This window comes from Triturus cristatus, chromosome 4_1, assembly GCF_964204655.1.
Source record: "Triturus cristatus chromosome 4_1, aTriCri1.1, whole genome shotgun sequence".
Taxonomy (NCBI): Eukaryota; Metazoa; Chordata; class Amphibia; order Caudata; family Salamandridae; genus Triturus; species Triturus cristatus.
The window spans coordinates 484,371,126-484,398,387 of NC_140585.1; the positions used below are offsets into that span (position 1 = coordinate 484,371,126).

Consider the following 27,262-nt stretch of genomic DNA (forward strand, 5'->3'; position numbering starts at 1 on the left):
GGGAGGGGGCCCAGGACCCTGATGACAGCGTTCAGGCTGGTTATGGCCATAGGCATCAGGGGGTGGGGTGCTACACAGCGAGATGGTCCGACCCACAATTTTTGGGCTGCAGAAGGTCACAGTGGATAACCATCTTCTCACGCGCTCCGTCGCCATCTTAGAAACACCCCCTTTGATGACAGTTTTTAGGTCACTTTGTGGATTAGGATTGTAATTCATGAATTGCAAGTGACCAAAGGATCTCTGTGACAAATGCAGTAACTCACTGAGCTACCCACATAAAATACAGTTATGCAGAATTCTTTGCAGTTGGCGTGTTAACCCTCTGTGCTACTATTGAGTCAAAACTTGCACTAGACAAAACTCTGATCTCTCTCCAGCAGGAACATCAATCACCACAATATGTTTAACTTACCAATGGAGTCACTGACAGTGCTGGGTAAATGTCTTCTGCCTCGGGCTGGTAGCTATAGCTGCAGTCTGTGGAGTCACTCAGTGCAGACAGGCCCTCTGACAGTGCTGTGAGGTGCTGGACACAGGAGTCCGTTACCAGTCCGTAGAGGTCAGGCTGCCACAGTGATAGATGATGCTGGCCCTCTTTTCTGCAAACACTACAGTACTACGTTGCATCTAATATGCAGCTGTAGATTTAAGTTGTGGTGAGAGGGCATGGCATAGCCTGCTGTCTTCAGAGTTGTTCCCTGCTCCTTTAGACACTCAGTACCTGCTCTCACCATGACTGGCACATCCCCCAGAGACCTTCCGAGAGCAGGGTAGGGCAGTACATGTCGAGGAGGTCACAGATATCCTTTAATTTAATTCCGCCAGCAGAGCAGCAATTTCTGGTGGCTCGGGCTGGCTGTGGCAGGAATCTGAAATTAAAGCACTCTGTTATCACAACCTTCTCCGACCAGAGTCTTTCAGGGCTGTCCCTGTCTGTCTTGTTTGTGAGGCAGCTGCCGAACATTCTGTCACGGCTGAGAACAGGCGGGTCTGAGACAAGAGTGTGCATCGGCCTGCGCCAGCCCAACAGACCTGAAGGGCTGTTAAAACCACAATGTCCAGGGGCTGCAGCAGCAAGTGGGCCAGAGACAGCAGCGGTGAGTGCATGGTTTGAGGTGGCGGCAGTGCCCACTGTAAGCAACCTTAGTCAAGAACAGCACCACTTGTCTGGTCAGGGTCAGCAGCAGGGGTAAGAACATTTAGTGATTTCAAGATGAAACTGCCTCTTTGACAATTAACATGAGTATGCTCCATGTGTTGGAAATAAGCAGAAAGCAGTGCCAAATCTACGTGTGCTGGCCCGGCGCATGCAGAGCAGATTCTGTCTCTGCCTCCAGGTGAGATACACCGGATCTGCTTGGCTCAGAGGCTGAGGCCGTCCCTGACCAAGGCAGATTTGTTTTTGTCAACCCTGTGCCGGCCATTTCAAACTGTGTCAAAGACGCAGTTACATGCACCATAAAAACGATTCACCGTAACCCCCGGAGGCTGGCAGCTGCGAGCTCCGACGCAGCTAAATAGATTGCCTGGGGCACACAGTGGCAGCGCTTTTCTTATTTAATTATGTGCAGGCAGCGCTTCATTGCACATTCAATTTGGGCAAATGTAAATGCGTGACTGATTCATTTTAGTGCCGTGATGCGGACAATAGCACTAAAATGCATTAGTCTAACCCCTGATGCGTGGTACTTGGCAGGGCTGAATCTCAGACTTTGTGATTGCCAGTCCACCAAATGCATCCATTGGTATTGTTTTTGCAATCTAAATCTACTATTAAATTGCTAGTAAACGCTCAATAACCTTAAGTCTACTCTGTTTATCGTCCAACATTTCACATACCTTTCACAGCTGTTGTATTTAGAATAACGGTGTCATCTTGTTAGCAGTTAAGATTCTCTAATTTGAAAGAAGTGGGGAATGTTTGATATTTAAATATTCAGAAGTTATTTTTGTTCAGTGTGTTATAGTACTTGACGTTTATTGCTCTGTCTTAATTGAAATGTATTCTCTAATCTGTGCCTCATTAAATGTATTTATTTCTTTTTTCAGTTGAAAGTTTATCATCTTCACCAGAGTCCCCAAAATCACATCCAGCTCCATCACCAAAACCGCAGCTCACTGAGGGCTCACATTTCATGTGTGTGTAGCCACCGACAGGTATGGTCTTCCCTTGCATGTTTACACTTATGGCTTGGTATTTCTTTCTCAGTGTGACTTATGTTTATTGAGTTGCATGCATTTAAGTGTGTATGTGTTTTCATCTGCATTGAAACATTTTTTTTCACTCATAGAAATGCCCCTCATTTTGTGAAATAATCTGTAAGGGAGCTAATGATAAAGAGTAACGTGATTAACACAATAGAAAAAATACAAAGAATTTGAGGTGGTTTTCTTTAAGACAAGTATGTATAGTGCTAAGTACAAAATCCCATCAATTGTGTAGTAAATAGAAGCAGACGCGATGTTAGTGAAAGTATCTAGCTTATCATTATCTCACTTCAATAGTCTAGCACAACTATATTCTTTTGGGTAGCAAGTAGAACAGAAATTCAACAAGCATTGAAAATGCAATAGATCTCGCCTTTTATTAAGGTAAAGCCATTTACTTTGCTAATGGTATTGTATAGCAAAGCAAATGGCTTTAACTTAATGAAAGGCACGAACTATTGCATTGAAAACACGTCCGTTGTTCTCCTTTATATTACATTCAACTAGTAGTTTCTGAAATGTCGTGAGGTATACCCTGACTATCTACAGAAGTAGCTTCAGATTCCAATATGTATGCTGCACAGTTAACCTGGATTGTAAGGGGATTTATGGGCCTAGTATAGGTAAGTGCACATAAAAGAGAAAAAGAAAATGTGCATTAGCAAATTAGTAAAAAAAAAAAGGGGAAAAAAGTCGATGTGCCCATTAAGCTCTGAAAGCAGGTAATGTATCCCTGCACGCACACAATCGGCCACAGATATAGTAACGAACAGGGAAATGCGTCACTGGCTGAAGTAATCAGTAAAATAAGGAAAACAGACTCTGGGAAAGAGATTCACTGAAACATAAACAAAAACAACGGGTCAGGGAGACAATGGAATAGGCAGCTACTGGAACACAACAAGGTGGACACACAGGGGCTGGGATATACTGGACAGGGAAACACAGGACACTCAGAGAGGAGAGACACACTGAAACAGGGAAACAACTAGAAAACATAGGTTGCAAATGTGAAACCCATTAGCTTTGCCAGTGCTTGTTACACTTGTTGTTAGTCAAAAAATCCAGTTGATCTCTGTGTATGGAGCACTGGGACACGACATGTTAAAGCATTCACCTAATGTGCAGGAAGGTTTTTGTTTTTTTTTTTAATATGTAAAGATCCTTCATATATCAACATCATTTTTGTCATTTACATATTGTAATATGCAGTGTATCCAGCTTGGAAGAATAAAAGGCTGAGCATTCCCGCCAGGAATTTAAGGCTGCAGAACTTCAAAGAGACTCATTTTTCAGTTAATATATACCGCAAACATGAGCATCAGTTACATTACACAAGGCCAAACTTATGTTTTGAAACACAGGATGTTGAGCCAAGTGAGGCTCGAACCTGCTTTTTCAGCTCGAAGGATCGGCAGCTCTAGCCTTAGGCCACAACCTTACGCTCAAGAACGAAAGCATTTTCAATATTCTATATAACAAAGTCATAGTTGCTGCTTATTTATCTTATGCAATTTACAACCATTTACAAAGCCAGTAGCCCTGGCTTGTTGTAAGTGTAATGTTACTTGTTGTGCTATCTATCTGAATGAATGGACAGAAACAGCAAAATACAAGTGGGGCAGCACACTAAGCTAAGTACCGATTTTTAGCTTGTGTTTTAAGTCATGCCCTTGATTACATTGCCCACGCCCCTATGGGAGAGACCCCCAGTTATTTCATCTCACTTAAAGCCCTGGTCATGCTACCTACCTCCTTCTCAAAATGTTAACACCTTACACCACCCACACTATTTTGTTCGACAATTCCCTAACATTAAGAGTTCTCCCACAAAAGTAGCCAATAGAAACTCCAGAACTGTACAATAAGCCCACTTTGTTCAAGGAAATGCTTCTATGCCTTGCTATTGGCTGAAGGCGCTACATAAATGCTGATAACATATCAACACTGTGGCACGCACTACTTTATAATACACTGTTCCCATGTGCCCTCCTCCCCACACAGAGCTCGGCATGTGTTTCCCCTGAGCTCCTTGCTGGAGTGGAGCACGTGTTACCTGAAACTACACACGTCCACACCCTGGTGCTGCTGCCTCGTCCCAGCAGATTACATTAGTAGGCCGTAGGCTCACTGTGAGCGCCTGAGCCTGTCTCCCCCAAGCCTTGGCTTCTCCCTGGGCCCTTTATTGCCTTGAACAGCAGCATTAGCTTTTCAGCTGCTGTAAAAAGGGGAATGTGCTGCTGTTGCTGCCGCCGAGTCCTGACATTGGTTCCTCACAACTCGTGCCTTTAACGGGAAAAGTTCAGAGACTCGCGGCTCTCCCAGCAGCATCATGGAAACCAAAACAAAGCAGAAAAAAAATATTTAAAAAAGTAAAGACACTCCCTAACTCCTGCTAGCAGTTTCTCTCTCCATGCACGGACAGCGGAGTGCGGGCGGGGGTAGAGGGGTGCGAAAATACACTGAGTGTGGGTGGGGGAGGGGTGTGCAAAAATTCACGGACAGCGGATTGTGGTCGGGGGAGGGGGTGGGTGTAAAAAAATGACAGAGAATAGAGTGCGGGCGGGGTGCAAAAGTGCTAAACTCCTCAAGTATGACCTGTCATGTTTTATTCCTGCAACACACCTCTGCTTAAACGCAAAGTCTCGACATGGTTTTCACCATGAGAACCCTAAGCATGATTTGTGAACTCTCGCGGCCTCGGTAATCTCATCAATGTAATGGGATTATATTTGAAATCACTGCGGCCTGTTTATTAGGTATTTAAACTCCTCTGACAGAGGAAAAGTTCAATAAAATACGCATCAGCCCTGGTTGACTTTTGTGGATCTCTCTTCTGATTAGACAAGCAGATGCCGGGCTGCAAAATGAACAAGCGCTCGTCATTCCCGTTGTTTATTTTTGCATCACGATTTCACTTTAAAATGAAAGCGAGATGCAAAAATAAACGCGCGTCGCCATGTCTCCTTTTTTGTCCGGAACAGTCAGTGAGCCGGACTGGCGCATGCAAGGCAGCGTGACAAAGCTTCTGATAAGAAACTTCGTCACGACAGCCGTAATGCAGGCGAGCCAGTCCGGGTGGGCCGGAACAAAAAGCCAAAGGGAGGCAACCAAAAACCCTCCTTTTCAATGGGAAGCCAGCGTTTAACATAAATGCTGACGCTACCCAATGAAAATGAGGGACTTGACCATCCTACTACCAGCTTTTTAGGTCTCGCCTGACCAGCGCTTTAGCGCTGCTCTGGCGAGACTTATAGTAAGCGCGTTTTGGAAGTGCAAACAGTGGCTTTGCAGGCCTCCAACTACAGTGCATGTGACCCGTCCGGGCGCGCGCACCATTTGGCAGCCTGAAAAGCACTGCCTGATCACTTCGCGGCCCCTTTGATGTCCGTCAGTGAGCCGCGCGGCCACTGAGGACATCAAAGGGCACACCATTTGCACTGTGCCCGCCCCCACTCCCCCCTCCCACTCCCTCTTCGTCAACTTCAGTGCGCGCTTGTTTGCACTATACCAATTACCTCATCCTCCCATGTTTTAACAGGAAGAACGTATATAAAGTATCCATGAACAAGAAACGGTTTCCCTCCTGTATCCATGGCGGACTTTCTGATCAATGACGCTTCTGTCTAACCCTCACGAAAGCAGTTTGTTCCTTAAACTGCCTGGCAATTAAGATCGTTCGCGGGAATTACGTTTCTATACAATGAGTTATTTGAGAGAATAAAGCTTTGCTTGCTGCAGAGGGGAGAGCCCGTGCGCCCTCGCACGAAAGAACAACTCGCAATCAAGTACACAACTCCATTTACAGCACAGGAACATTTACCCTATGACGCTCGAATAAAGATTGCTCCTTCGAGGTGAACTCTCAGCGTTTAATGTCTATGTTTAATTTGACTGAGCGCTGCAGCCGCCTAAACACACACATTTAACGAACTCGATGCATTTCACCATCCACATGGAATAGGCTGTTTTTAGTGTTATTGTCCAATGAGTTATTTGAGAGAATAAAGCTTTGCTTGCTGCAGAGGGGAGAGCCCGTGCGCCCTCGCACGAAAGAACAACTCGCAATCAAGTACACAACTCCATTTACAGCACAGGAACATTTACCCTATGACGCTCGAATAAAGACTGCTCCTTCGAGGTGAACTCTCAGCGTTTAATGTCTATGTTTAATTTGACTTAGCGCTGCAGCCGCCTAAACACACACATTTAACGAACTCGATGCATTTCACCATCCACATGGAATAGGCTGTTTTTAGTGTTATTGTCCTTTTTCGCTGTCAGTCACTGTACCAGTCACGATTCCACCGATCTCCTGCAAACCCCAGGATGACTCATAGCATATCTGACGTAAAAGCACGACCAACGTAGTGAACCAGGGCTTTGCTGAAAGTGTTGCAGGATTTAATTCAAAGCAACTGTGGGGCAAGGTTAGGCTGACACGTTTGTAGCAGGGGTGCGGATGCTGCTCGTGGCGGGTCAACTGCGTCATCAATCCATCGGTCAATGAATGAATCATACACCCAAGCACACCGGGGCGGGACACAAACATGTTTAACTGGCGCTCTGACGGGGGCGCTTGCTCTAAACACCTTCTGTCCGCTGTGTTATGAAAGCAAAATTCTGGGTGTGATGATTCTCGGATTATCAGGTGGGCCACTGGAATTATGCGGCAGGGGAGGGCTAAAATATGCGGCAGGGTTGATTAAATTATGGGGCACATGAAGGCAAATTTGTGATAGTATTACTTCATTATTTTGTAATTATTCTTCATGGTAACACTGCCTGGGCAAAGATTTCACCTCAGCAGTAATTGTATAGCAACCAGATTCAGCAATACGCAGCTAAAAGATGACCATCAACCTCCACGAAGGGCCTTCCCCTGTACCGGAACTGAGGTAACCATGTTTTTAGAAAGTTTCGAACCGTTTGAGATAGAAACTATATTTTTCCCTAAAATATGCAGAATACGCAAATGATGGATTATATGTTCAAGCAGCAACACCAGAATTATGCGGTAAACTGTAACCGCAGAATGGTATAGTTCCAATGGTACTGCTTAGCAGTAATCTTCATTAGAAATAAACAATACAATCCTGCAGAAAGAACCTTTGAACTAAACATTTTAGATTTAGGCCCCTCCAACTGCAATTTGTAATGAGATACAAAAGTATTTTGGGAAACCCACGTGGCCGCTTTATAAATGTCTTTAGGAGATACTCCCTTGTGTGCTTCCTAGGATTTAGATTCTCCTTTGTTGACCTGCCCTGCACTGATTCTTGTAAAACAGATGAGTCTAAATCAATATTCATAAGCCAAAAAAAGTGTCTTGTGTATCCATCTACTTAAAGTAGAGGAAGTTGTATGAAGCCCTTTATCCTGAGTGCCAAAAGTTACAAACTAGAATTGCAGATTCCTAAACTCTGAAGAGTGACAGTCATAGACAAACAAGACTGTTTGTAAGGAGGGAAAACTGACAAGGTAATATCTTCATCTAAATTAATATCATCATTAAATAAAAAGAGGATGCCACCTTAGGTAGAAAGGCCGGATCAGTTCTTAAAACTACCTTATCTGGAAATAATTTATGATTTATCAAACAACACGGCTCCAATTTCTCCAATCCATCTTCCTGAAGTAATAGTGACTACAAAAAAATACTTAAAAGTCAGGAATTTGAGGGAAAAATAATCCAACGGTTTATAAGGAGAACTCTTTAGAGCCCTGAAAACCAATGGTAAAACCCGAGAAGCGATGGGAGAACGGATACAGGTATCTCGTTTGAACATTTTTTTATCAGTCTAGAAACAAGTTTTTCTCATTTAAAAACATCCTTTACGCAGAAGGCCTAAGTGGAAGCCTACGGACTGTGTTAGGTGGAAAGCTTCAACCCTAGTAAAATCCCATCACCAATGAAATCCAAAATTAATATAGGGGAGTGAGAAGAAGGAAGAAAATCCTTTGCTTCACACCAATGATAAAAATCAATCCAATCTGTAAAATCATTTTTTGAGTGGACGGTCTTCTAGACTCCTAAACTGAATAAGCTACATCCTCTAAACATCCCAAATTAAAATCAATCTCCTCTTTTCATCCTTCATTCACTCACTCTCAGGTTTAATAAGAAAGACTCTAGAAGAAGAACCCAAAGAGGAGAGGGACTGATTGGAGAAATTGAGGCTTCAGCCACTGCCAACCTGAACAAGCATTTGCAATGCAATAGGTCTCGCATTAACGCGAGTTTGAGCTATTGACATTGCAAATAACAATGCCTTTTATTTTTGTTTTCTTTTTAAAAACATAACAAGGCATTGTTATTTACAATGTCAATAGCTCAAACTCGCGTAACTGCGAGACCTATTGCATTGCAAATGCTTGTTGAATTTTGTAATTGATTATTTAGGATGGAGTAGACCGAGGTATCCTTATTGGTTTAGTTTTGCAATCTAATATTAGAGGTACATGCCTGTGCAATAAGCAAGGACCAACAGATACAAAGGATCTCACTCCATGCTATGGACTAGTATAAAAGGTATTGGACATAGTTAAAAGATTTCAAAATTGTTCAGCCTATATAAGATGGATTGGTCGAAGAAAGTAGTACCGCCACTTTCTAAATCCATTTTTTACCTCACAACTAGTTATGCGGTTTGTGTAGTGAAATATCAATCATTAATCATTTTCGTCGACCTTTGCTGTGTTGCAAATGAGATAGGCTGCTGAGGGTTAAAATATCTGGGCATCTCTCCTTTCTCCCTTTTTCCAGAACATTTCTGATTCCATTTGGAGTATAACTGAAACTTACCATAGTGGGCAGTCTTCTATATATTTGTTTATTGGTCAAGGGAAACTATGAAAAAAAAAAAGTATTATCCCTAATAACTTTCACAAATCGAGCTCCTGCGTTACAGATGCCAGAGACAGTCAGAAATAAAGCTGGTAATCTTTTAAAGTAGCTGGTCCTGGACAAGGCAATCCCTGCTGTTGGGATGAAACTCATTTGTATGGCTTCAGACAAGCTCTGCTTCTCCGGGACATTTTTGCATGGCTCTCGGCAGAGGCGTAACTAGAGCTTGTGGCGCCCGGGGCTATCCCTCAGGTTGCCGCCCATGGCATCCGCAGCCCTGTGATTGTGTGAGCTTAAGTCTCAGACTCGAATTTTGAATCTCACCTCACTGTCAAATTTCGGGCACAAATATTTCTCATATGTATCACTAGAATGCTAGTTTTACATTGGTCTATTAACTAGTGCAAGTAAGTGTTAACTATCTGAACTCGCGGTTGTAGAGGGCTGCGCACAGCACCCTGGGGCCACTCGCTTAATTATACTGGTGTGATTTTTTAAAAATACTTTTAAACAGATTTGTCATTCTGCCTGACTGTGACCTCTATGTGTGTCTCACAGGCTCTCCCGAGGGTTGCCCAGCAATCATGCTATCACGCACATGCTCACTGTGGTGGCCGGAGTCCTTAAGTCAGCTGACTCTAATGAATTTATGGTATAGGCATGAGGCAATTGAGATCTGTGTTAGGGCCTCTCACACCCTGTTATAATCTGGGCCCGGGTCCCATGTGAGACAGAGAGCAGCATGGAGTTTAGTAATTCTTCCCTCCTGGTTTATTATTTGAGCTCTCTCCAAATAGCCGCAGTGCCACATGTTCACAGACAGGTACTCTCATCAGCGTGCGTCGTGACTGTCACTCGAGACAGACTACTTTTGCACTTACCTGCGTGAATCTGAAGGTGGGGTGTTGGATTTAGGGTTCTTTCGACACTTGCTGTGCTGTAGGCTTTAAACAGCAATGCAGGGCGGACTGAATACCCGACTAAAGACCAAGCTGCTTCTTTCCACGGGCAGAAAACAAAATGTCAATCTGTGTTTGAAGTGTCGTCTGGTGTATTTACACTTGGTGTGTAACTTGTCACTCGCTGTGCGACACTAGAGATATTTATGCCAGGACATCAGGGCAGGCTCTGGTGATGCTCATGCCACTACAACTCAGAATGCCTCATGTGCACGCAGCAATACCCCTTCTACATTGGTGGGGTCCAGTAAAGATCTGTGTTCTCTACCAAACTGTTGTCTTGTATTGTCAGAGACACAGCTTCGCTCCAGTTGTTCTACAGCCTAACCGCAGGTCCTTGCTCTTTTTTGTGTTAATTCTTAGTGGAGCCATGTGACCTGCTTTCAAGACTTCCATAGCTGTCCTTTTAATTATAGTCCGCTGCAGCAGGCGTCTGCAGCGGTTTTAGATCTTCTGAGAGTTTCTCGTTGATCAAATGGGTCTAATTTCTGATATTTATATTTCCTCATCTTTATTGCTTGATTTTTGCTCGCAAGAAAGTGTCAAATGTCACTCATAACCACACTGAAATTATGAACATGTCACACATAGCAATCTGAAACCTTGGTTAGTCCCCCCCACTTCTTTTTATAGTACTTGTGCCCACTGCCCTGCTACTCACCAAAGATCCTTTCCTCACTTTGTGACAACCGTTTAGCTCTTACCTTCCTCAGGCTCCAGTACTCCACAGTGGTGGCAGGGTCTCTACCGTAGGGGTTGGTTCTGCTGCAGCCTATCGCCCAGCACTGCCACTGCCCCAGACTCGACTCATAACTGCCATGGTTTCAGATTGCTATGTGTGACATTTTCATAATTTTAGTGTAATTATGAGTTACATTGCAATGACACTTTCTCCCGAGAAAAATCAAGCAATGAAGACGAGGGAAACCTAAATATCAGAAATTATTCCCATTTGAGAAAAGAGAAACTCAAACAGCTGCAAAGCACCAGAAATGGAAGAGCATTACGCTAGTGCCCCAGTAATCTTATTGGACAGTGGCTTTAGGCACTCGCCTCAGACACTTTGCATCGGGCAGGGCTCAGGAGAGTGAGGGTGAGGCACACATAAGGTACAGCCAGCCAGGGCGGTGTTGTGTGTACAATGTTGTCCAGTTATGAGAAAATCCAAACATGGTAGACGCTGACACACCAAAAGAGTAGGTTAATGTTTGACATAGGCAACAAAAGGGGTGTGCAGTTTCAATTTTTTTTTTTTAAATCCACCATACGTTTTGGCAGGAGGAGCACTTATCAGTTTCCCAGCTGACGACGGATGTCTCATTAATGTTAAAAATAAAAACCTGGAACAACTATTAAAGTCAGAAAGACTAATGGTAATAATGTGGAAAGTGTCTAGACTAATGGCCATTCCGAAAATGACATTCCCCATCTGTAACATTGAAGAGATGTCATGAGCGCAAAGAAAGCTATACATAAATGTACTATAGCACATAAACAGGTAAGCGCTTTCAGCCAAACAGAGAGAGAATAAAAGCTGCATTGGAGAGATAGTGAGTTCAGGTACCTAATGTCTGTGGACTGATGCTGGGCTGCATCAGTTGCCTTACGTGATAAAATATAACGTGCACTGTTTTAAATCGCTTTCTGAGCATGTATTTGACAAGAATAACTTTCTGAATTATGTTGCTCAACGACATTAATGTATGTTGCGATTTTCAGTGCTACAGGACGGTGAATGCAAAAGCAGAAGAGCTAAGAAAACATAATAAAGGTCGTGCTTTAAATTAATTTAGGAATCAGTCACTGTATGGGACATCTATTCAGGAAAAAACAGACCTTTCCCTCCCAAAGCTCGAGGTTAGCACCAGTATGTAAGTCACAGTATCAATTTATGAAAAAAGTGTCCTACCATCATGAAGTATACACGTCAAGTGCCTGCTGACGAGAGTAAAAACCTTCCATCACTGCCAAGGTTTCAGATTGCTTATGTGTGACATTTTCATAATTTCAATGTAAATATGAGTGACATTTCAGTGACTATGAGTGACACTTCTGCGCGAGCAAAATCAAGTAATGAAGACTACTGAAACATAAATATAGGAAATTGCACCCATTTGGGCAAGAAGAAACTAAGATCTGAAAACTGCTGCAAATGACCTGTGGCTTTGCTGTTACTCAATATTTGTGACTGCTGTAATTTCTGTTTTTATGCTCTTTGTCTATCATATATGGCCCAACGCCATTGTGTGGTATCATTTATATGCCTTATATCTTTATTTGTAAAGCACTCCAACATCCTTCAGCCCTTCTCTCACAAATTGTTCATTTGTTTTCTAGTGCTGCTCATACCAATGTAGGGTGCAAGAGCACTTTACACTAGACAAACATTATACCACACAATGACTCTTTCGTGGGTATTCCAGTCTAGCAAAATGTTATTTATAGCACATCTCTCCCCTGACAACAGCTGGTGGTTTCATAGGTAGTTATGCAACTGAAGTGATTTGCAGTGCTCACAAGCATTTTGCCTGGTGTACTGCAAGAAATAGAACACACATTTCAAAATAGCAACTGGGGGCCCAAGCCAGCAGGATATTTGAAACCCCGCAGTGTCACTTTAGTACTAACACGGGCAGGCACGCACAGGCTTTAACCCACCGAGCTATCTTACCCATACTATTTTTTTGGTCTAAATCTAGATGCTTATATGGCGTGAGGGTTAAGGCTGATTGAAGAGATGTTTGTGTTGTGTTGTCGTGGTTATGCGCTTGTAATGTACAACGTTCAATTCAAATGATATCAGTATCCTAATGACCATTATTAAAACTTCAAAAAGCCCTTGTATTTTGGCCACAATTTTGAACGAGACAAAGACAAAAGGGCGCCAGATATCATTGTTCACTGACTGAGAAACAGTTCTAACATCATCACCTCACAATAATCTCCCTGCCTGACCGCACCGTTCGCTGCCATTTATTGTGTAAATCAGAGAGGCTGGTGGCACTTACTTGGGCAGTGGTCGCAAGGTCCGGAGGAGTGTGGCGGTGGCGCTCCAAGAATTGCTTGATGACACACCACCTCTCAAGGCAGTAGCTGCAGATTCAATTAGGCCGCTACTGCACGCTGTGATAATTTGGGTTTGCCGGCCATCTCATTTAACAGTCACCCTCCTGGCTGGCAGGCCGGTAAGTCCCTGGGCGGGCGGGGCAGTCTAGTGACCGCAGACTATGTCCTGGCGACTGCTGCCCCCGGGTCACTCACTTGATTTCTCTAATGGCGCGAGAGCATATAAGAATATGCAGCAACTCCCTCGGGTCTGGCATTATTAAATTGAGGGGGTTTAAGGAAAACGGCTTGTGATAGGACCCGGTGGACTGGTGCGAGCGGCAGGCGCGACGCTGCAAGCAACATATTTGAATAAATTTGCGGAGGTAGCAGGTTAACCAAGTCAGCTGTTCTGTATAATTCAGCGTTCTGTATAATTGAAGATATCGACTCCGGTCTGCACTCTGCAGAGGTGCACGCAAGGCTGGCTGCTGGCAGATTCAGGCCGTGAGTTACAGTGGGCCCCGGCCACAGCAGTTTGATTTTGCCGCCCGGGTCCGGCCCGCCTCCAGTGATACTCGTGCTGGCAAGCGCGTGCGTGCGTGGTGTTGCGGCGCGAGGGCTGGCCAAACATTGTGCCCAGGGCCGTCATCGGTAGCGCTTTCGTGCGCGCTACAAGATTGACGGCCCTGGGACACGATCCACTGACAACCACAAACTGGGTAAGACGCGCATGCTGCACTGCAGGCAGCATTTACAAGGTGCGCCTACTCTTCACACGGTGGCCGCGCGGCACTGGCGGCGGCCTTTATAATTTATATGGGGACACTGACATTACTGCAGTGTCAGTCAGTGAGTGTCCCTAAATAAATTATAAAGGCCGACACCCCCAAATTAGTGCTGCCTGGGGCGGACTGCCCCCCCCCCCCCCCTCCCCCTAGCTACGCCACTGGCTCTCGGTACTTTTTACTAGTGCTATTTACACAATTTGCAGGCTTACTGGACCGATCCCCTTTGTTTAACATATTTTGTCAACCTCAGAGCTACGTTCTAATGTGGCAGGGTCACCCAAAGTGTGCTTCCTCTTAAGTGAAAGTGGTAAATACCCTGGCATTGGTGGCCAGCCACATGCTTTTATAGTCTGGAAACTGCCTAATGATTCTTCTTTGTAAACTTTCAGTTCAAAACTCACTGCCAGTGTCGTAGCCTTCATAGTTTTTGGGGCATATATGAAGGATGCCTGTGGACTGCGAATTTGTATGTGTACTATTAGATTGTCAGTATGTGGGTTCTTCGGACCCCATATGTGTGCTTCTCAAGATCATGGCCTTCTTTATGCTGGGCTGATGATGTTTATCTTGGACATCCTAACCTTCATTTAGACAAGCTCCTGTCCTCCTCCCTGATACTGGCGAATCAGTTAGACAACCTATTCAGGGACTCGTTTAATGTCTTATAATCAGTCGTCTAGACTATGGAAATGCACTGATGGCCTCTATTAATGAAGAGCTATACGTAAGCCTCCAGGTGTTGCAGAACACCGCTGCCAGACTGGTGTTGATTCTTCCATCGCGGTCTCCATCTGCTCCCAGTCTAAAAGGTCTACACTGGCTTCCCCTTAGGAACGTGTTTCAAAATTATCTGCCTGGCATATACGACCATGTATGGAAATGGGCCGAGGTACCTGGCCAATAAACTTAATTGGTATATACCGAAAAGGAAACTTAGGTCCGTAACAAAACATCTACTTACCTCTTTCAGGGTCCGTACCTCCAGAAATGGTGGCAGATCCTTTTTCCACTTAGCTCTTCTTTTCTAAAATGAGCTACCAATTCAACTCAGAATTATCACAGACCATAAATCATTCAGAAAGAAGCTTAAAACCTGGCTGTTCTAACGTTCCTCTCCTCTTCCCTGAACTATTCCCTCCATTTGAATCCGCTACAGCGCTTTGAGACCCTTTTGGTGATATGTGCGCGCAACATAACGTATTCCCTTCCTCCCTCATGTTGTATTTTGTGGCCATCTCCCACATTAACAGCTTCTTAGAGGGCAAACCAGCACACATCAGATATGAGCCAGCACAAACTGGTACCGGTGTTAGACACTTAGCGGAAAGGCTACAGATTTGACCAGCAACAGCTGTAAGGCTTACGCAAGGTTGGAGGAGCATTTGGACCATTGAAAGTTTTGTGCAAACCAGGTTGCAGTAGACCTATAATGGGTCATACCAAGAACTTACAGGGTTTGGAGCCCATTGGTTACCATTGGTAGGCTTATTGTCACTCATTTGCTTGCATCTTATTTTGTAGTTTCACTTGTTCATCTTGTTTGTTTCTGCCTTGGAGCTTAGCCTCTTTGCCATTGCATACTTGTTATTGAATTATCTGAGTGGCGCCCACCATCTTAAATGGGTCAATAAAAAAAAAATGAAAACACTGCTTTTTACCGATGCAGTTAGGCATCACCAAAATCATTGACAAAGCCAGTAGGTCTCAGAAGCTGGTCTTATTGGCTCTAGCATCACTAGGCAATGCTATGTGGCTCCACATCTCCAGACATCACGACACAGCCTATAAATGGTGCCACTCTGTGCGATAAAATCAGTACCCTTTTTGGTAAATTTTCAACATTTATCCCAAATACACTCTATTTTCATTTTTCGGAATTCTTTCAAAATTCTTTCGAGTAAGTTTAGCTTTAGGTCATCACTTAAGATTTGTAGGGATTAAGCCCTGCAAGGGCAGAGGGAAGTGGCTGTTGATTTGGGGTCTGCATGTAGTGTCTGTGGTACTACCGATGACAAATGCACTGTCACACAACTAAGGCAATCAGGGAGTGAGAAGCAAGATTTTGTATTGCCAGGGCTCGTTGTGCTATTATACTGGCCCACTCCCTTTACTGCACAGCAGATTGATCTATTAAAGGGTGTATCCCACTATAAGAAACACAGTAAAATCCAGAGGAAACTAGCGAGATCTCAATCTCAATCTCTAGATCAATAAGTTAGTCGTCAGTAAGTCACTGGCCTCTTGAGTATCGTCCTCAAAGCCATTGTCAGGTATGCAGCAGCTCTGGCTAGAATGTTCTGTGCCATCAGAAGATGAGTTGTAGGTTGACTAGGGTATGAGCCCTAGTCAAGCAGCAACCCCAATCCTAGTTAGGCAAAGAATCATGCAAACACTAAATTAACCTGCTCTCACCCTCTGGTAGCTTGGCACAGATCAGTCAGACTTAACTTAGAGGCAATGTGTAAAGTATTTGTGCAACACTTTAAACAGTCAAAACACCACACAAAAAGATTCCACACCAGATTAGAAAAATAGCTCTTAATTTATTAGATTAAACAAGACCACAACAACAAAACTCTAATGAGTAGAAGTTGAGATATACATTTTTAAAGAACAAACTGTAAAATGGTGCTTAGAAACAATAAGCGCCTAATTGGGATATCGGGTCGCACTGGACCGGTACAAAGTCAAAGGTTCAGGCGGACAGCGATAGATAGCGGTCTGGAGACGGAGACCCAGTCAAGCCCGCTGAGTAAAAGTACCTTAATCCTGGCTGCATCGAAGTCGTACGCGGTGCAGCCGAAGCTATCAGTCGTTGTCAATCCACTTCGTGGTGGCAATGTGCTGGTCATGATCTGTGCAGCAGCGGTGATGCGTGAGCTCCTATGAGCGAAGAGGTTCGATTTGAAAATTCGTCATTGAGGATGCCGTCTAGAGGGAGGCGAAGACCATGCGCTGGGAAGAGCGTAGCGCAGTAGTGGTTCCAAAGACGATGCGTCGTGGCCGATCCACACAGAAAAGGAAATGCGCTGGTTCTGGTCCACGCAACAGGAGCGATGCACTGGTTTGGATCCACACAGTAGGAGCGATGCACCTGTTCTGATCCACGCAACAGGGGCAATGCGCCGGTTCTGAACCACGCAACTGCACCGATTTGTCGGTATTACGGAGGCTGTGTTAGTTTTGCTGGAGCAAGCACCTTAGGCCCACTTCCAAGAGTCCAGGACTGGGGTGGCATCACTTGGCAGGGCAGACCCACAGATGGCACAGAAGCAGGAAGGTTGGAAGTATGTATATCCCTGAGTCTTCAGACTAGGAGGTCAGCCAGCTAGCCCTTGGAATCACTCTGGGTTCAAGTGATACAGGTCCAGTCCTTCTCACCCAGTCGGGGACAGCAGGGCAGCAAGGCAGGAGTCCAGCAAAGCATCTGAGTGGCATTCCTTCAGCAGCACAGCAGTCCTCCTTCCTGGTAGAGTTTTTACATGTCCAGGGGTGTTCTGAGGTCATGTTTTCAGAGGTCCAGTACTTATACCCAGTTGGACCTTTGAAGAGGGGGTGGGAGACTTCAAAGACAAGTCTTTGAAGTGCACAAAGGTCCTCCTTTCCTGCCCTTGCTCCAGACCCTCTACAGGGGAGTATGCAGCCTTTTGTGTGGGGACAGGACAAATCGTATTCAGATAAGTGATGCTGGGCCCAGCTTCTCCCACACATTCCCAGGATGGCCCATCAAGTCACACCTAAGCTCTCATTGTGTGTGGCTGTCTAGAGTGAGTACATAAACCCAAGCTGTCACCCAGCCCAGACTGATCAGAAACCGGCAGCAGGCACCAAATGGCTAAAGTAAAAAAAAATGCCAACTTTCTAAAAGTAGTATTCTCCAAATTGTAATTTAAAATCGGAATTCACCATAAATTAGAATTTTAAATTAGGATTCCAGAAAAAACAGACTAGGGAGTCTTATCTCTTCCCATCTGGAAACAACACTTGTTACATGTAGTAAGGTAATCCCAATGTTATCCTATGGGATAGACGGGCCTTGAAGTAGTGATAAACGACTTTGGGAGTTTTTCACTTCCAGGACGTGTATAACTTATAAGTACATGTCCTGCCCTTTCAATACATTGCGCCCTGCCCTCTGGGTTGTCCAGCCTCTAACACAAGGGTGTCTTATATGTATAAAAGGGAAGATTTGGGCCTGGTAAAAGGTTTATTATGCCAGGCCGACATGGCAGTGTAAAACCGCGCACACAGGCTCTGCAGAGGCAGGCCTGAGACATGGTTAAAGGCCTACTGCAGTGGGTGGCACAGTCAGTGCTGCAGGCCCACTGGTAGCAATTAATTTACAGGCCCTGGGTTACAGGGGGGGTACCACTTTACTGGGGTCATAGGAGTAAAATAAATATGCCAATTGGGAGGAGCGTGGCCAAGATGGCTGTTGAGCTTTAGGGTTCCTCCTGTCGCCCGGCTAAATCATCCCTAATCCTACCTGACAACGACCCTCATCCGAGCAATCAGGGCTGGCTGCTATGCCACCGGACCCGTTCCATGCCGGTGGGGCCCCTTTCATTGGGTCATTTGTGGTCATGTCTACTGGGGTGCTCGCTGCCGTTGGTGCTGTCCGCCTGCTGGGGTTACGTGCCCTACCTATGCTGGGGCTGCCCCCTGGAGTGACCGAGGATACACGGAGCAGAGGAGAGAGATCCTGATCGGATGTGCTGCCTGCCCGCGAGTAGGCTTCCCATGTGCGAAGCGCTGCGGTGGGATAGGTTGCCTGGGATTATGCGGCGTCTGGTGCAGAAGAACTGCTTGGCCGATTTCTGCCAGTCCTGAGGGCGGTGTCTCCACCTGTGGAGTGCTGGCGCGACGGCGGCTTGGTGTGGTCCTGCAGTAGTAGCCTGTTCTTTGGCCTTGTGGCTGCGACGGTGGGCCTGCTGTAGCCTAGCCCTGACGGCGACCCACCAGTTAAGGAGACACCGTGGGGATCTGGCGACGCAACATTGGCAGTGCTGTTCCAGTGAGATGGACAATAGTGGGAAGTGATGCCCTGACGGACTGGACCTGGAGCTGCGGCGGGGAGCCGAGGCACGTGCGCCGCCTACATACTCATAGGTTGCATGAGACGCCAGCTGCTGCGGCGAGGACTAGTGTGATACCCTGGTGACGCCCTGGGGCCTGGAGGGAGTGAAGAGCACCCATCGACTAAGGTCCGCGTTGGTGAATCGATTGTGGCCTCTAGGGTCCTGGGGTCCCTCGGAGAGTTGCCTCAGTGAGCCCCTGGGTGCATGCGATACTGGGCGGTGTGAGCCGGACCACTGCTTGTGCACGCCTGACTTCACCAAGGGGGGGATTTTGCTGCTTGGAACCGGGACCCAACCCCAACCTGTCACCTGGTACAGTGAGGCAGTGTGGTACAACGATAGACGAGGGCCCACCTTGACAAACTGGCTGCTGTGTATCCTCTCAGACATAGGTGTTTTGTGCCTTTCGAACCCACTTGCCCTGGCACTGTCCTTCTGCGCCAGTGGACCTATTCGGCTGGAGGGCCTCAGGTGGGGTCGGGCTGCTCTACCCTCTTTTTCCTCTGGACGTACCAGTGGGCTCTTGGCCACCGGAGGATGGGTCGCAGTAAGGTTCGTCCGCCGACCCCAGTCCAGTCCAACACGGTCCCACCATTGGAGTCCCAGGAGGATGTGGATGGCCCAGAGGCTGGGGCGTCTGCTCCGGTGCAGCAGGGAGCAGCAGACCTAGAGGTGATTCTTAAGACCGTACAAGACTCGAGGGACACGGTTGAAGCGAAGATTGAAGGCCTTCGCGTGGTTCTTTTCCTGCTGTGCCAGGATCTACGTTATATGGTGGACAGAACGGCTGAAGATGAGACAGGGGTATGCACTGCGGAGGGTGAGATAGCCTCCCTTCAGAGCCAGGTGTTTAAATTGTCCGCCTCTGTGCCAAAATTGTCAGCCTTGGTGTCGACTCTTGCGGATTATAATAATCCACATTTGTAATAATCCACATTTATAAAGCGCGAACAATCACCCATAAGGGTCTCTAGGCGCTGGGGGCCGTTGGGAAGATTAAGCAAGCTATTGCCCAGAGTCACATGGTGCTGGGCTAATCTGCCGCCTGCGCCAGGGATCGAACCGTGAGCCCCAGATTCCAGAGTCAGTCGCCCTGGCCGCGCCGCCACACTTCTTCCTTAAAGTGGAAGAAGTCGAAAACAGATCATGGCGTAACAACCCTTCGACTCATTGGTCTCCCGGAGTTTGTGGAGCGGCAGTGCCTCGCCGAGGTACTGGAGGACTGCTTTAAAACATGGGCTCCTGTGGCAATCTGTTTTCAAAAGGCAACGTGGTATCATTCATAGGTGTATAGGCACCACTAAAAGAATCACACACTATTTTTCTATTCTCTACTTCTATGACGGTGCTGAAGGGTGTAGAGAACCACAAACTCTACAAAGGGAAGCAAGGCTTAGCACAAATTTTTCTAATTCCCCAGCACACGTAAATGTAAACTTTAAAGTATGTTTTTCAACAACACTCATAGTAAGCAACAAATGCATCGCAGAGTCATGAGTCACGTCGTCTTCTTTTCTTTTTTATTCAAGAAGCCTTCATAAAAAACTATACAGCCAACACGTGTTTCGTCGTATAAGGAAAGTAGTCCCACGACTTTCTCAAGGCTGTACAAGTGAAAAACATATGTAAAAGGCCAATACACTGTATCAAGATTTCACAAAACGTAGTTACTCTCGTGAATAATTAAAATAATAGAATGGAGAGAAATTCCATAAATCAAAAAGCATCTCAATTTGCATATCTCACAATTCTGTGAGTGGATAGGTGATAACAAAGAAGAGAACTAGGAGTTTGGGACTATGACCCCAAAAGGATGGAGAGAGAAAAGATAATCCAAACGTGAAACTACCGGCGATAAAGTCCCGTGCTCGGTATAGAAAGTGAGTGATCTGAAGGATCCCTACAACCACAATCAGTGTGTCCTCTACGTTATACATGCAAACTCGTGATGGCTACCACAGCCATGATTCACCAATGCTAATCAAATTTACCTAAAATCCTCGTTTTATCATACTTCTACAATGGAGGAAATGTGTAGAGAAAATTAAAAGAAAACGCGTCAGAGCCAATTCAAACCGAGTCCGGTTGAATCCTTAAAACGCTAAAACATCAAGAAGTCACCTACTTGAAATGTGGTGTTAATTCCAAACCACACAGGGTTCTAATTCTCAACGGTGATAAGGTAAATTATCTCAAATTTGTTCTGTCTGTGTTATGCCAGATCCACAGTAGGCTGTAAAATCAAACATATGCCTGCGTGAATACTCTTGTCAAGTACCCGGCTGATTTAATCAGGCAAAGTCACCAAGGACATCCATCAGTCTATAATGTGTCAATATTCTCTATTTATAAGGTTCAAAATAAATTATACTCGACCCGAATATACGTAGAGTATCACTTTTCCGTCACAGCATTAACTAAATGTGTCAATATTCTCTATTATTTATAAGGTTCAAAATAAATTATATTCGACCCGAATATACGTAGAGTATCACTTTTCCGTCACAGCATTAACTAAAACCGCTACCACATCCGTCGAAATACGCTTCAATCAGCCACAACTAATACCTCTAATATATTCGCACTAAACACACGGACCAAACCCTATACCCAAACATGCTCGCATGATCTCACCTGTCAGTGTAGTATCGAGTATGGGTACACCGTCCTCTGAGACCACGGCTCAGCTGAGTGCAGCAGCCCGTCTCCTGGCCGATTCCGCCAAGCCCTTGAATATTCTGCAAGTGTACGAAACTCTTCCTGGTGACGTTAAAGCGTATCGCGTCACTCATTAATAATAGAAATGAAAAAAAGACTCCGTAGCGTCAGGGAATCTCTCTACTCCGAGTTGCGAAATCAAATTCGTTCAATGAGATCTCTCTCTATTAAAACTATGTGGTTATTCAAAATTAAGTAACCTAATAAGAATCTCAAGGTGACAGTGAATTCCTAATTAGATAATTAAATGTGAATCGACAGCAAACGTGTAGTGTTAATAAAGCGATTGAGTAACCAAAATTTCTCCACATAACCACTCCACAAAAAATCGTGTGTATTAACAAACCAGTATCCTTTGGTCTCTCCATCAGTTCCAGTCATTACAAACTTCAAAATTAACCTCAAATCAGTTCAAAGTTAAGCATGTCCAGTAAGAATCAACGACAAATCACAGTGAGAAAAGAAAAGGTTATACATACAGTACAATATAGAAATGAAACAACTTATTCATACACTTAAATGTTCTTAAAAAAATATATATCAGGAAGCAAGCGTCTCCCGTTGCCCTGCTCGGACAACCCTGCCTGCTCCTAATCAGGTGTTCAACAACTCATACGTCAGACATAGCCACAGACATTCTATCTGCCTAGAAAATAGTGCTGCTCCTGATCAATTTTCAAACCACACTCTGTACTCCTCAATTTCAGAATCCATAGAGCTTTTTTTCGTCGTAATGTCAGTTCCCTATTACCTCCCCTTGGGTGTCTGGGTATGTGATCAATTCCATAAAATTCAAAGCGTCTATTTGTAGTCTGTTCTGAACAAATAGACATGTGTGCCGCTAGAGGGTATCTCATGTCCCCGTGTTTTACAGCTCGTATGTGTTCTCCTATTCTGTCCCGTAATGACCTGATTGTACTGCCAATATATCTTTTGCTGCATTTAGGGACCCTACTTCTGTCCACTCAACAGATTCTTACTTCTGCAGGAAAAGTGTTTGCTCTTAGTTTGAGGATTAGCTATTTGCCGAACTTCTCCCCAGGAGAAAACAATATGCCCATTAGTAGGAGGATTTTTACTTCCTATTCTGATACTTTGGCGATACCTGTGGTGTAATAGCAGCTCACAGAGCAGATGATGAAAAAATCTATAATATACGTGTAGTAACTGGGTCCAGACGTGTTGGGGATCTTCAGATGTTTATTTGTAGTTAGTTACATGTCATGCAGTTAAGTCCAGTACAAAACCCCGCCAGGAGCAGCCAGCATGCTGCTCAGCCCTCCTTAACTGACCTCTCTGGCTCCCAACATTCTGTAACACATCATTCATGGAACATTCTACTGGCAGAGCAAGAGTTTATATGAATAACATCAAAGCCAGGATACTACATATCCCCTTTCCTTCCATATATAAACAATAATGAAAGAAAACAGAAAGAAAACCAAGATAGAGGAAAGACAAAGAGTAAATCGGAAACATCCCAAACCAATGAGAGAAGAGAGCAACAAAAGAACATGCAAAGATATAAATGAGGAAACAGATACGTAGCAGGTGAGGAAAACGGATAAAAAGAAAGACTAAAGGTGAGAATTTCATCCTCCCTTCTGACACAATAGCAGAAATGAAAAGAGAAAATACCAACGACTACCTCAAGACATCCTTGCTGGCCAGGCATGTATAAAAAGAGACAAGTCATAGCACAACACACTCACCAACAGACCAAAACAAGACACCTTCTGAGCTGTAAAAGGAGGGGAGACACGAAGGGGGCCTGCTCCTGATAGCAGGGGATGGTGGGGGTCATGTTACGAAGGCGGCAAGGCCTTTGAAACTCCCCTGCCACAGATGGCTCTTCCTGATCTGGGGAAGGTGTGACCACCTCTGTCCAGGAATGGCTTTGTGGTGGGCACACCTTCTGAGCTGTTCTAATTGTTCACAACTGTCCTCCCGCTGAAAAGGAGGGGAGACACGACCTGGGGAAGGTGTGACCACCTCTGTCCAGGAATGGCTTTGTTTCTGGGCTCAGGGAGCGATGGCTCCCACCCCAGGGGTCCAGAAACTTGTCTCGTGGTGGCAGGCTGGTGTTTACTAGTCAGGGAACTCACCAGAGGCTGGTCGTTTTTCAGGGGGCATCTCTAAGATGCCCTCTGAGTTCATTCTATAATAAATCCCAAACTGGCCTCAGTGTGGGTTTATTATACTGAGATGTTTGCTACCAAACTTCCCAGAATTCAGTAAAGCCATTATAGTACTGTGGAGTTCGTAATGACAAACTCCCAGACCATATACTCTTTATGGCTTTATTGCACTTACAATGTCTAAGAATGGATTTAGACACTGTAGGGGTACAGTGATTATGCAACTGTACCCTCACCAGTGGTATGGGTCACCCAGCTAGAGGGGTGTCTTACCTATACTATAGACAGTGGGTTTCAGGCTTGGCACACAGGAATGTGTGCCATGTCGACTCTTCACTTTTCTCTACACCAAAACAGCAACCTGCAGTAGCAGTGTGTGTGAGTGTGTGTGTGTGTTAAAGTACAAGACATCAAAGGGTGGCACAATATGTGCTGCAGCTCTTAGAGGCCTTCACTGGTCACAGTGCCCTTGGTAACCATGGTACCTTTTACAAGGGATTTACATGTGGCCAGAGAGGTGCCAATTGGGGTACAAAGGTACAGTTTTGGGAAAGAACACAGGTCCTGGGAACCCGATTGGCAGGGACCCAGGGAACATCAAGTCAAAGTGCTTCAGAAATCTGGCAAAACGTCAGGGGGGTTACTGCAACAGAAACCCAGCTTCCTACAATCTCCATTTGAAGCTATGCATGTCTTCCTGATGAGACTGTTGACCTTGAAGTCTGTGTTTTTTATTACCATTTTCTCAGCTTGGAGGGTTAGTGAGCTTCAGGTCCTTTTGGCTCACCCATCTTGTATCATTCTTTTCCAAGACAAGTTGTGGTTGAACACTCACACATCTTTTCTGCACAAGGCTGAGTCCAACTTCTTTTTGGGCCAATGTATCACCTTGCTGTCTTTTCTTCCACCTTATATTTTTAAGACGCATGAGCAAAGGTTGCATAGGGTAGATCCTAACTTCAGTTTTACATAAACAGAACCAATAAAAGGAGGGGGTGCCATCAGTGGTATGTGTACTTTGCAGGGTAGAGAAAGGACCGATCCGTTGCTTTCTTATTGTTTGAATGGAGGGTCTGTAAGGAGGCCATGTCCTGCAACCATTCCATGCAGTAGGATTGTGAGCACAGGAGTTTGTGCATGGGTCCTGTTGCCAACCACTGCTGCTCATGGCCAAAGGCCAGGCATAGCTGGGTTTGCTTCACAGGATATTTTGCTCTGGGCCTGACCATGCCAGGATCTGCACCAAACCCCATTTGCGGATATCCAAAGGCCATGCACAGTTGTGGTTGACTGCAGGGTGAGAGAACATGCTCTGCAGTCACTTCCTCCGCTCAAAAGGTTGGCTGCACAGTCAATTATGCATAGGACCTGGCAGCAGGCTAGACACTAAAGCCAGCTCAGGCACAGCAGGTTTTGGCCAGACAGGAATTTGGGTTAGGCCCTGCATCCACCCCCTGCTAATCCATTGCCAAAGACCCTTTGCAAGGTGAAAGAAGGGAGTTAGCCACACTGAAGATTGGTAATAGTGTAATATAAACACATGGGAGTCCAATCAACATCTTAAAATATAGAGAAATTCAGTCAAAAAAATCTCTGATAATTTTTGGTTCCTTTTGCTCAGAATACTAATAATAAATATTACTATTTAAAAACCCTCTGAAATGTCCTGAAAACTACAAAGTGATGTTATGGTTATGAAATGCCTAAAAAACCCTTAAATTATCTAAGTATGGTAACACCATGCACGGTTTACGTGCTTCTATATAACATCACTATATAACACAACATGACTGTTTAAAACTTGTAAGTTTCCAGAATTGATTTAGTTCTATAGGGTCATTCTTTGGTGAATATCTCCAAAACCACAGAAAAGCAACCACATTTTAATTGCACAGTAGTCTTTCCGTAATACAGAGTATTATCTTGCTTTGGTGAATTTTCATGTCACATCATTACTTTTTACATGCATAAGTGATTTCATTTAAGAAGTTGTAAGGGATGTCGTGTGGGGTCTTAAGATGGCATGGTGGGGACATTAGTTATCTCTAGCACAGCATACAATAACTGGGTAATTAAGGATTTTTGACTGTGTATTCATTCATGAAATTAGAGGTTTTTATGTACAAATGTTAATTTAATAAGCACAAAGGTAATTACAATTTAGCCTCTGGTAAAGTTTTTTTCTTTGTTTTTATCTTTTTCTGGTATACTGCAACCGGCCACATCCCAACCACAACAGTTACATACAGTTATCAGGGTCTATAGACCCCCCTTGGCTTTTGGCCTGTGCATTGTGAATTTCTTAAGTTTTTCTCTGTCAGACAGTACACGGTGGAGTTAGAACAGCTGCCATGCTTCCAGACGCCAACTAATCCAGCCACCACCACAAATGGCTGAAGGCTATGCACAGTGTCAGTTAGATGGGCTGTAGGCCTGGTTGTGGGCAGATCCTGCCCCACCACAACCCTGATGCCCGTACCGTTTTGTTTCGTATTTGTTTTTGTAAAATGTGCAATTGTAAGAAAACGTTTGGATTTCTGCTTGTGAATTTTTGGGTATGTGCGAGAGCTCCTTACACAAAACTATATTATATATATTAACCCATTGTTTGTTTTCTACCTTTCTTCATACACCCTTATCAATCAGTCTTTCCTACTGGCTCACAGCAGTGTCTTGCTCTGGTTTTGTAAAAGTTGTGAATTTCTTTAAATTAGTATACTCTGCAGAATGGCATCCTCGCTAAATACAAAACGGATGCCATGTGCTCACAAATGTTCGAACATTTGCAAGTTTATTGTGCACAAAATGATTCTATTTCTATATTTTTCACAGTAGCCAAACCTTCATGGAGGTTCGTCAAATTGCTACTAACAAAGAGTATCCTTTCTGGATTTCAAGCACCTCCACAAGGAAGAAGATGGGAGAATCAGTTATGTGCCACACCTATGCACTACTCCTACAGTAGGAGTGGTGCATAGATGTGGCCTATAACAGATTCTCCCCCTTCTTCCTTGTGGAGGCGCTTGAAATCCGGACGGAATACTCTTTGGTAGGCAGTATTTACACAGGGTGGGTGTATCCATTCAACCTCAATCAAGAGGACCTCTCAACCCTTCAGGGACCGTACAATTCTTTGAACCTCTAGACCCCTACGTTTTGAGTCATCAAATTGCACCAGGAGTAAATCATCCCAAAAATTATTTTGATGCAAAATTATTACTACTCTGTAACACACATTCTCCCTCTCTCTCTCGATATATATATATATATATATATATATATATATATGTGTGTGTGTGTGTTCGAGGCATATGAGCTGCAGATTACACACTGTGCATAGATCGCCATCTGGTGTTGGGCCCGGATGTTTGCAGTTGTTTTTCCTCTTGGAAAGTCTTTGGTAGTCACGAGGTATGTGACTCCTCCTTTGGATCGTATTGCGCATGGGCTTCGGCTCCATCCTCAGATTCTTTTT

At 44.8% G+C, this 27,262-nt stretch overlaps 1 protein-coding gene across 17 annotated transcripts in view; it reads left to right on the plus strand.

Moving 5' to 3' along the window:
* PLEKHA5 (pleckstrin homology domain containing A5) overlaps positions 1-27,262 on the plus strand; it is a 1,155,627-nt gene that overhangs the window by 1,119,546 nt on the left and 8,819 nt on the right. For all 17 annotated transcript variants that reach the window (XM_085652691.1, XM_085652692.1, XM_085652698.1 and 14 more), the window contains one exon: positions 2,053-2,160. In XM_085652691.1, coding sequence (XP_085508817.1) covers positions 2,053-2,150 — 98 coding nt within the window. In that variant the 3' untranslated portion in view covers positions 2,151-2,160. The remainder of the gene's footprint in view (positions 1-2,052; positions 2,161-27,262) is intronic.